Source organism: Arachis ipaensis, chromosome B06, assembly GCF_000816755.2.
Source record: "Arachis ipaensis cultivar K30076 chromosome B06, Araip1.1, whole genome shotgun sequence".
NCBI classification, from domain to species: Eukaryota; Viridiplantae; Streptophyta; class Magnoliopsida; order Fabales; family Fabaceae; genus Arachis; species Arachis ipaensis.
Genome location: NC_029790.2, coordinates 8723018 through 8734597, shown reverse-complemented (window position 1 = coordinate 8734597; position 11580 = coordinate 8723018). Strand labels below are relative to the sequence as shown.

At 34.9% G+C, this 11580-nt stretch overlaps 2 protein-coding genes across 2 annotated transcripts; one reads left to right on the top strand and one right to left on the bottom strand.

Moving 5' to 3' along the window:
- Positions 421-1877, top strand: LOC110263144 (DExH-box ATP-dependent RNA helicase DExH8-like). The gene is made up of 4 exons (XM_021103895.1): positions 421-633; positions 735-848; positions 1198-1342; positions 1484-1877. Exons 1-4 carry the CDS (start codon positions 550-552, stop codon positions 1756-1758), a joined length of 618 nt encoding a protein of 205 aa, XP_020959554.1. The 5' UTR covers positions 421-549; the 3' UTR covers positions 1759-1877.
- Positions 2210-6485, bottom strand: LOC107646370. The gene is made up of 4 exons (XM_016350558.1): positions 5532-6485; positions 4822-5219; positions 2473-2799; positions 2210-2213 (listed from the first exon to the last, which is right to left on the bottom strand). The coding sequence occupies exons 1-4, from the start codon at positions 6483-6485 to the stop codon at positions 2210-2212; spliced, it is 1683 nt and encodes a 560-aa protein (XP_016206044.1).

Sequence of the window (11580 nt, the reverse complement as noted above, 5' to 3'; positions counted from 1 at the left end):
AAAAAATTTAATAAATATTATAAATTTTAATATTTATCCTTCTACCTTCTTTTCACATATTCTATAGGATATATATTCAAATTTTTATATAAAATAATAATGAAAAATCAAAGAATTGATGCATTTTTTAAGAGGAAGGCTAATATTTAAGAAGGAGAACATATAACTTTTACAATGTCAACACTTGTAGATAATTCTTCTACTTTAATGAATCACGAAGAAAGTGAGATACAACCTTCAAAAGTTCAAAAAGTTATATCTGATGAGTTTGACCTTAATTTTTTGGAACGAGAACCTAAAAAACGGTTTTAAATTTAGCAATATCACCCAAACCAGAGAGATGAGGTTAGACAAGCTTATCTCATTAAATGAGGTTCATATCAAAAGCATTTTGACAATTATTCTCTATCTGCCCCCAAAATTTTGTTTCAAGTTCCGCTACTGACTCCAAGGGGCCGTTATGAACCTACATTTTATGGACAATTGATAGCCAGTTGTCCTTTGTCGTTTGATGCTTCTGTTCTAGTTCTGAAATTTGGGAATGCTGGTATGATACGTGAGGGCATATTGCTGGGTATAATCATGGATACACAGCCTTTACCCATTCTTCATCCATTTGGAGAGGAAATATTGGTAATGCCGGAGTGGATCAATATTACTATTTCCAATTGCACTGATTCTATGTTGTAATTTCTATGAGCTTTATTCTAATTGAATCCTTTTGTTTTTGTCAGTTTTCAAAGCATATTGCTAGCTACTTTACTGACCGAACAATCTTAGCCGGTCGAAAGGAGATGGAATTCATGGCTAACTTCTGTGCATTTGAATTTTGGCAGCATCTTTTCAGGGTAAAGTCATATTCCTCCTTCACTTTATGAGCTTCCAAATACCTTAGCATTGTTTAGCTTTTGTATGAGGATTTATTGACGAAAGGTGGAAGGAAAAATTTTCAAGATGATAATTTTTTTAATTAAAAACTACAATATTGCTCACTAAACATCATGCTTCTTGTGGTGGAAATAGTTCATGTAATTAGATATCTATTTTCACTTGGACTCCTGTGAGACTTGGAGTGGATTCAAGCAGCCACATGACCATATCTTTTTTGGAAATAGGATTTGGTTTTATTTTGTGTTATGGTCTGCAATGCTTACAGGTTGCATGAATCTGAAAGTGAATATTTTCTTTCACATGCAGGATAAGTATCGGTTTAACCATTTGAAGCAGGTTCTAGAGATTGAGAATGTGTATCCTACCAAAGCACTGATGCCTAAGCTTAAGGAAGATTGGTGTTCTCTCCATAATCTCTCCCAGTCATCTCTGCATCAGACCTTAGAAATTTGTATGTATGTGTTATAATTATGTCAGATGTGTGCTTCTTTGAATTCTTTTAACAGGAGTGCATCAAATTTGTTGAATCTGTTATATTGTTTTTGTCATAGATTTTTACTCTACTAATCCTCTTTAATTCTAATATTTACAGATGATGATTTGTTAGGTTCAGTACACCGGTTGCGGCCAAAATTTTTGAGCTCTTTTAGGGGTTTGCCACCCTATTTTGATCCTTACGAATATGAACACACATGCTTAGTAACATGCCAAGGAGATGGGAACATAGATGGAGTTTCTGCATATGAGGAAGGCATTAAAGCAACAGGTGAAACAAAATGTGCTTCTGTGCCATATGTCACTTCAGAAGAATTTCACAGTTATGATGTGGCAAGAATGTTCACTAAAATTATAAAAGAGGTAGTGTAGTTTGAAATTCTTGTACATACAATATTGGGAGCACACAAGTTAAATTATGTTGATTCTCCTTGACCATTAAATTATGTTGGGAGCACAAGTTATAACACAAGTGGTGTATTAATCTAAGGAATAAGATTTTCTTCTTTTCTTTTTGTTTCTTCCTATTTTGGTACGATAGTTAAGCAATTAGGCACAATATATTTATATAAGCATTTGTTAATTTTTTACATGTATTTTATATAATTAACAAGTAATTTATAGCTTATTTCCATAAAACAAATATTCTATGTTCAGAGATATGTTGGATCAAAGTTGTTACTATCTTTTCAATACAAGAATGAATGCTAAAATGGTCATACTTAATTAAGGGGAAAGTAAAATATTTAGGACACCTAAGCAGATAAACATAACCTAGTCAAATTGGATGAATGGAAAAATTTCTTCCTCTTTGCCAATTCAATCAACTGAACAAGAAAATAAAAGAAGAGTGTATTTAGAAGCAAGCTATTGAATCTAATGGACACCCTCTTTCAATGCACCGAATAATTAGTGTGACTAATTTACTATACACATTATATATACACACACACACACACAAACTACGTTTAGGAGAATGATTTTGACATTCTCTAATTGATGATGTCATTCTTTTATTGTAAGTTATTTTTAAAAAATAAAATAAAAAAGATGAAGAATAATCTAAACCCATTGAGCTTCTCCAACCAGACAATGCAAGTGGCATATATTGGAGGGCCATGATCTCTCAGGAGCTCAGATTGCGTCTTCCTTCTCTTCCTGGTTGACTTTTGTTTAAATGAAACACATTTGTTGAGCCATCCAGATATAGCCTCCAGATACGATTTCTGAGCTCCAATCCACTTGGTCAAGCTCGATGATAGAAAGAGGAGTTCATCTTCAAGATAGCTGGTAATCTGCCTATGTAATTCAGAATGCATGGCGATTTTAGCATGACTATTGTTATACGGTACTGAAATGATCTGAAACTGAAGCTTGTGACATTCAAACATCACTTCCCACATCCTGCTTAACCTGCCATTCAAGCACAAACAGATGAAATACAAGAGAAAAAGCAGTTCTTTTTTTTTCAAAATAAGTAAATGCGCATGCATAAACTAGACTTCTCATTGACTAAGGAAAACATAAGTTTCTTATTGATCCAAAATCATTAAACTGGCATTCAAAGGTTGATAATCATTGGTGCAATTGGAAAGTAAGATCCAGCAATCTTATATTATCTATTAGCAAAGTTAAACATAGAAATATAAGTTTAGAAGAGCACAAATGGATTCGAAATCAGACGCACTTCTGGATTTGAAGAGCAAAAAATGATAGGTATACAAGCCAAAACAAAAAGGAGAGGAGGAAAGCAGTGTCCTCACACCAGAACTGTAATGATGGGTCTGAACTCTAAAAAATGGATAAGAATTTCAAACAATGGTAATTTTAAATTAGAATGACCATAACCAGAAAAGGCATACAGATTGGTGATTGAATTTTGAGCTTTGAGAGCATTTTTATGTTTATAAATTTATATCCTTCTGCGTAAACCTTTTAACAAATGGAGATGATATATCGGCAACATGTACGAAAAATATAATGGGAACCTTTTATAAATATTCTTAAACAATTATTAATCAATATATACATATATTCTAAATTCCGAAAAAATACACACAGGGCAAGAGGTTTGTGGTCAGAGTTTGAAGTAGAACTGGGAGCAGAAAATTGAACTCAGAATAGGAATCGGAGATCAATTCGCAATCCACACAAATATAGCAGGGGAATACATCAAGAAAACACCAATGATGTAAATACATAAAATATAGAGAAAAAAAAAGGTTGATCAGAAAAAATTTCTGTCATCTAAATTGATCTTGTAAAACTTCGAAGGATAGAATTGAAACTAATTCATAAGATGTTTAGAGACAATTAAAAATAAAATCTGGATAAAGGAGCTTCAAAAATGAAGAATGTATGAGTTTATGAATTGAAAATTATGTTATTGAATTACTAAATTAAAAATGAAGAATGTAAAACTTCGAAGGATAGAATTGAAAATTATGTTATTGAATTACTAAATTAAAAATGAAGAATGTAAAACTTCGAAGGATAGAATTGAAAATTATGTTATTGAATTACTAAATTAAAAAAATATAAACTAAAAGAATTGAGTTTATGATTAAGTGATGGTCAAAAATAATAAATTTTAATAATCTTTTAATATTTTTTTAAATGATAATGGAAGTTGATTTGTCTATTTTTTATAGAATTTAACATGAAAATTAATTTGTGTAATAAGTTTAGTAACTGATTTAATAATTAAATTTTGTTAAAAATTAAACTTTTCAACCAAAAAATTTAAAAAACGAATTTATTATATTATTCTTAATTTATTGTTTCCTGCAGAATAGGTAAATAATTAATTATATAACCTTTGTATTTTTTTGGGGTCATTATTATAACGTATTATTAGAACACTAATTAAAAAATTATCTATTCTTTTTGGGCATGCATCGGTGTTAGTAAAAAATAATTCAGCCTACTTTATTATTTTAATTATTTTCTCATTTACAAACTAATGAATTCCATATACATACACACGTGATTCACAGAGCCCATCAGCTTCCAGCCATCCAGAATTTATTTTAATATGGCTGGCTTACCAATATAAATCATCATTTAGCTATAAGCTTATTACCTTTAGCTGTCTTTTTCTTTTTCTTTTATGAACTTTTTCGTTAATACACACCGTACAAGAGACAAAAATTTTACTGACCACCTATCCGTATATGTTATACTATTTTTTTTTTTTTTTTGAAACAAAGAAGTTCAACACAAACGTGGAGCAAATCAAGCAAGGGAAACAACAAACTAGAAGTACATCTTACAAAGAAACCAAAACTAAAGTAACCCCAATGTTATCTCCGACATTGCCATCAACAACTAAAGGGATCCCCATACCTCCACTCCCTAAAATTAAGAAGCGACAGACTGATAATGTCTGACGTACTCTTTCCTATATTCTGAAACAACCTCCTGTTCCTTTCTAACCAGATGTTCCACACAATTGAGAAGAAACTTATGAACCACTTCTTGCGCTCCTCTTTCCTATTTGTAGCACGTGTCCAGCTTTGGAAGTGTTCCTTCAGCGAACCTGGGACTGACCATGGTCTACCAAAATCTGATAGCCAAACGCACCACACCTGCCAAGAAAATTCACAACCAAGGAACAAGTGGTGGATATATTCAACATCCTTATTACATAACACACACATGTTCTCCTCCTGATTAACAATTCCAAGACGACACAACCTTTCTTTAGTGTTCACCCTGCCTATCAAAACAAACCAGGCAAGTAGTTCAACTCTTGGGGGAACTAATCCTTTCCAAATTGTCTTGGTGAAGCTATAGCTTGCTATGTCCTCCGGAAGTGTTTCCGCCTGTAATACCTGCACAAATGAGTTAATAGAAAAAACACCTAGTTTGTCGAACTTCCAGACAACTCTATCCTCTCTTTCAACAGCTAGGTTAACCGGTCTCAAGGTATCATGTAGCTGATTCACCAGATCCAACTCCCATTGGAATAGCTCACGTCTCCAATGGAAGTTCCAAACCCACTCAAACTCATCCCAGAACCCACAGTCCCCTATGACAGATCCTTTTTGGGTTGAAACCGAGAATAGCCTTGGAAACCTATCCTTTAGAGGTCCACACCTGAGCTAGATATCTTCCCAAAAGTGAGTCCTTATGCCATCACCAACCTCCATAGACAAGTCAGTTATCATCTTGTCTCTTATATGTTGCTCCTTAATCTGCAGCTGACATATGTCTTTCCATGGACCCCCTTTAGCAGGTAATGTCTGGGAAGATAAAAGCTTATTAGGAGAGAGATTATTGCACGAACAAACCACCTTCTTCCACAATGGGCACTCCTCTTTAGAGAATCTCCACCACCACTTAAACAGGAGTGCTGTATTCCGAACCATCGCATTTCCAACTCCTAGCCCTCCTAACTTTTTTGGGGTCTGGACTACATCCCAGCTAACCAACGCCATCCCATTCCTTCCATCCTCCTTACTCCACAGGAACCTTCTCTGTAATGAAATCAATTTCTCTGCAACCACTTTCGGCATCTTGTATAAGCTTAAATAATATACTGATAGGCTGCATAGTACTGCTTTTATGAGCACCAATTTTCCCGCTTTGTTGAGTATCTTAGATTTCCACAAGCTGAGCTTCTCCTCTACTTTATCTATAATTGGGTTCCAAGTCTTAATCAACCTCGGATTGGCTCCTAAGGGGATTCCAAGGTAACAGACTAGGAGAGTTGCCTCCTTGCATCCCAACAGATTGCACGTACTTCGAACCCACTGTTGGTCACAGTTGATAGGGATCAAACTGGATTTATCAAAATTGATGGCTAATCCCGACATCAGCTCAAAACATCGTAGAAGTCTCTTATAATTCTTTATAGTCTCCTCTTCTGGCGGATAGAACAACACAGTGTCATCAGCAAACTGGAGATGTGACAATTCTATATTATCTCTCCCTACAAACAGAGGGGTTATCCGCCCGTTCCTAACTGCCTCGCTAATCATTCTGTGTAGAACATCAACTACAAGCACAAACAAGAATGGGGATAGCGGATCACCTTGCCTTAGACCTCTTTCCATCTTAAATGGCCTCGTTGGCGAACCATTTATCAACACCGACATAGAGGTCGTGCCGACACACTCCATAACCCACTCCCGCCATCGTTGCCCAAAACTCATCTTCTGCAACACAATGTCCACAAAACTCCATTTGACCTTATCATATGCCTTTTGGAAGTCGAGTTTGATTATTGCCGCTTCCTTCTTCCTCCTTTTAAGCCAATGTACCGTTTCACATGCAATAAGAGCTCCATCGTGTATTTTTCGCCTTTGACAAAAGCACTCTGAGTCTCTCCAACCAGACCTGGCATAACAGCTCTCATCCTCTTGACCAGAACCTTTGAAATCACTTTATATACACAGCCAACCATACTAATTGGTCGAAGGTCCTTTATCTCCTTTGCTCTGATGAACTTTGGTGCCAACGCAACCCAAGTTATATTAGAGTCCTTCGGTAATCTAAATGTTTGAAAGAACCCCAACACAGCTGACGTGAACTCAGCTCCAATCTCTTCCCAACATTTCTTGATAAAGTTCATGTTGTATCCGTCACTGCCTGGAGCCCTAGATGATTCACAATCCCACACTGCCTCTTGAACCTCCTCCACCGACTGCATCACTTCTAAAGCCTCAGCATCCTCTTGAGTTATCACCTCCACCAGACCATCCCTAAATCCCACAGAAGGAGACTTCTCCTGATGATATAGATTCTTGTAGGAACCACGGATGGCGATTTTTATTCTTGCTTGATTTCTGACCAACCTCCCATTAATTACCAAAGCATCAATCATGTTGTTCCTCCTTCTTGTTGAAGCTAAATTGTGGAAGTACCTGGTGTTTCTGTCCATGTTTTTCGCAAGCCGGGAACGTGACATTTGTTTCCAGTTCAATTCTTTTCTCATATACCACTTCTCACAGCAAGTCACTAGCGCCTTTCTTCTAGCCTCCACTGTTCCATCATATATTCCATTACTTACCATGTCATCTATCTTCTTGATCTCTTCCTCAAACCTCATAATTTTCCTATCCATGTCACCAAAATTGTCTCTGTGCCATCTCCCCAGAGGAACCGTCAACGCCTTCAATTTATCTGTAAAATGCATCTCCCCTAATCCCCTCCATTCCTCTTTAAACATTCTTAGGAAACCTTCATGTGTGAACCACGAGTCTAGGCTTCGGAACGGTCTAGGACCATATTTCAACCTTGTATCTTCAACTATCAACGGGCAATGATCTGACAATCCTCTTGGCCCTCCTCTTAATCGAATCTTAGGGAACTCCTCGACCCATTCCAGACTAACCAGTACTCTATCAATCCGACTACATGAACGACCTCTGAACCAAGTAAACTTACGTTCATAAAGCGGCAGGTTCACCAAGTGCATTTCTTGTATCCAGTTTCTGAACTCTTCAGCAGATGCTGATAAGCTAGTAGTACCTTCTCTTTCCTCCACTTGTACAATCTCATTAAAATCTCCCATAAAACAACAAGGGACCTGACATAGTCCAGCTACATAACTCAACTCCTCCCACACAGCAAGTTTTCCATCTCTAGTATGAGCACCATAAACCAATACAAAAGCACAATTGAAATTATTTTTCAATATCATCCCTTCCGCACACAACCATATCTCTCCTTTATAACAATTATTCAATTTAAATGTCATATTATCCCACATTAATAACAACCCACCTGATGCACCATCAGACTCAACATAATCCCACCCAACATTATCACATCCCCAGATATTTTCTACATCAAACTTTGTCATTACTTGCCTTTTAATCTCAATCAGACCTAACATGTGAAGTCTATACTTTTTCTTTAGATCTTTAATCATTCTCAACTTTCCGTCCCCCTCAACCCCCTAACGTTCCATGAACTAAAGATCATTTTAAAGGATTATTACACACATTTTTATTATTCTTAGGTCTGCTCCGTCTTGCTTTCGTCTTTAGTTTCGCCAATTTTCTTTTTTGAGCAGTTTTTTCATTTTGCGCTTGAAAGATGGCCATGATATCCTCTTCCTCGTTATACAAGATAGCATCAGACTCCACTGCTACTTCTCATGTCCTCTTATTTTCCAATAACTACTCTTCCAATGTTGTACTCTGGTTGTCATCGACTGTCTCATCATTTTCCTCACTGTAGTTCCCTGTTAGCATATCTGCAGCTTCATTCTCACCCTGCACTAGTCTCTTCTAACCTATCTTCGATCCACAGCCTCCATATGTAGCCTCAGTAACAACAATTTCCTTGTTATCCCGACTACTGTGCTCAGCTACACTTGTTGCCCTGTTTTCCCCTTCTGATCCGTTTTTCCCATCTATATCCCCATAATTTCCATCATCACTTACATCCCCAATAGCACCCTCCACACCTCCGACAGCTTCCTCATGGCCTTTACCTCTACCCTCCCGGAGCTCAGCGTTCTCACCCCTGTCAGCCCCTCTAACCCTTCCAACCTCCAGCACAGTCGATACTATCTCATGCTCCTCGAATCCCAATTTCTCTGAATCACAGCTTTCAACATTTACAGCCTTGCCACCCACAACCCTAGTCTTCACTGTAGCTGACCACGGCTGATTAGTCTCAATTTGGTTCATGACATCGTGGTTACCACTGTTCCACTCTCGGCCCCCTCCACCATCGCCATATCCCCCAATCACAAACTGCTCAACGAGCGCTCCGTTGTCCTTCACCATCCCAGCGCATAATTGCACATGTGTAGCTAGGACGAAGTCGCCGTGGTAGCCTCGGTTTCCCTTGCGGCATGCTTCAGCTCGGCGTGCGCTTCTTTCCTGGGTCAGAGCATCGCTGTCACCTCCAAGGAGCGTTCATGAACCTGTTGCGTCTTGGGCTGGCTGGGTCTCCCTCCTTTTCCTTCTATCCACCCGACCCGGCTCCCACTGGTCCGGCCCAGCCAGCATGAATGCATTATCACTCTTCTTGCGCAGGTCCGCATAACAGCTTAGGCCCAAGTGCAAGTAATGACAAAGTATATGTGAAAATTTTTAATTATTTTTGTCATTACTACTGTACTAATAAAGTGGCTGGTATATGTGAAAATTTTCCTATATCTTTAGAAAATAGTATGTATACAAGTATAATTACCCGTGTCATGCACGTGATAAGATTGAAATTATAATTTTAAATTATTTTTTTAAATTAATTTGAATTATAATAATTTGATTAATAAAAAAGTAACATGTTATGTATTATTTGTTTTTTTTTAATTTAGTGTTAATTGGATTAACTCTAGAACAGTTATTAATCGATTTTAATAATTTAATTTCTTCAATAAATCAGACATACATACTGAATATGATCATAAATAATATAGTAATAGTTAAATTTACCAATAAATATATTGGTTATTATCACACTATAAAATAAATTAAATATAAAGACTATTAGCACTTATAAATCTATAAAATCGCACTGTCTTTGATTCGCGTGCAAGGGTTTACTTATCAAATAAACTTAAAAGATTAACAAAAAATATTTATAAATTGGACCTAGCATCACTTGAAAGAATAATGAAAAATAATCAACTTACCTTATAATCTATGAGAACCATTTCTATGTAAGTCGTCTTGTTCTTATCAAATTTGGATGAGACTTTCTATAACCTTATATATTAATTTTGTTAAATAATTTTGTTAAAAGAAAAGATGGTGTATTTGGTCAAAACAAGTTCAGGTTGAATCAAAGAAGCACAAGTTCACAAGAGATGGTCACTAAAGTCAATAATGATGTTTACCAAGTTTTAAGAGAATGATTAAGAACATAATCAAATAAGACACAATCTTTCAGAATCAAAGAAGAGGAAAAACATACAAGGCCTAAATTTATAATATTTATAGACCAAAATAAGAACACTAGGACAAATGATGTTAAAGAAAACAATGGGAAGCAACAACACTATAGGCAAAGAAAACTGAACAGCAACAAACATACAACTTAAATAAAATACCCATAACAATTGTAAATCAAAATCCCAAATCCCAAGCAACAATGCAAAGACAATAACAGATGAGCAAATCAAAACAACAAATTGAAGATTTGACCGTACCTTTTAAAAAGACAATTGAACAGTTATGAAAATTAAAAACAGTAATTGTCACAAAATTAACATGTTCATTTTCTCTTATCTAGAATTCTTTGACAAAGTCCATTTGAAATAATTATTGTCATAACCTTGAATATTAGGTATTCCAGAATAAAATTTAATAGCTTTTGATTATAAATAATAGATAAATAACGTCAAATATGACGAGAAAATGTAAGCAATCATCTCATTATCCTCAAAGCCAAAATTCACCTGTACATTTAACTTATTATTATTGTAAAATACATTCAAATATTTTCATATAATCATACAATTATAACTTAATTTACGAATAATGCACATGTAAGATAATGAAATTAAAACTACAATTTGACGTAATTACAATTAACACAAACTAACATTAGTTATAATAAATTAACTACTACTTTTTATTTTGTCTAAATTTTCAAACATAATTTAGCTTTCAACATAATCCAAGCACATAGCAAAAGAATTTTATAAAATTAGTATAGGATTATATTTTTTTTGTAAAGATGAAACACCAAAAAGAACTTATCTTCATAAATAGTTAACTAAATTTAAAGCTCATAAACTACAAACAACCTGATGATGATGATGATGATGATATATATACAACCTCAAATATATATATATATATATATATATACTCTTGGCAGCAAAGACTAATACATGTAGAAATTAATAAACTTGAACATCAAATTTGTAGTCATGAATCTCCATGTTCATTTTAGTGTGCATCTCTATTCACACAACGGATATTTTTAATCACATCAACAATACTATCTTCTTTGTGTACATTTTCTCCCTTTTTTTTTTGTCTGGTAAAAAGATCCACCATTAGAAATAAGTACCAGGAAGAACTTTAGTAATTTAAAGTTATATTTTTAAGAAAATATCTTTTATTAACATGAAATAATAATCATAATAGTCATAGTTAAATTTTTTTTTTGAATCTAACTATCAAAAATATATCTCTCAAATCCTTGTCTTATTTTGAAAAAAATATAATATCATGAGAAGATTTTTTTTTTCTATAGTCTCTTACTCATTTCCAACCCAAAAGT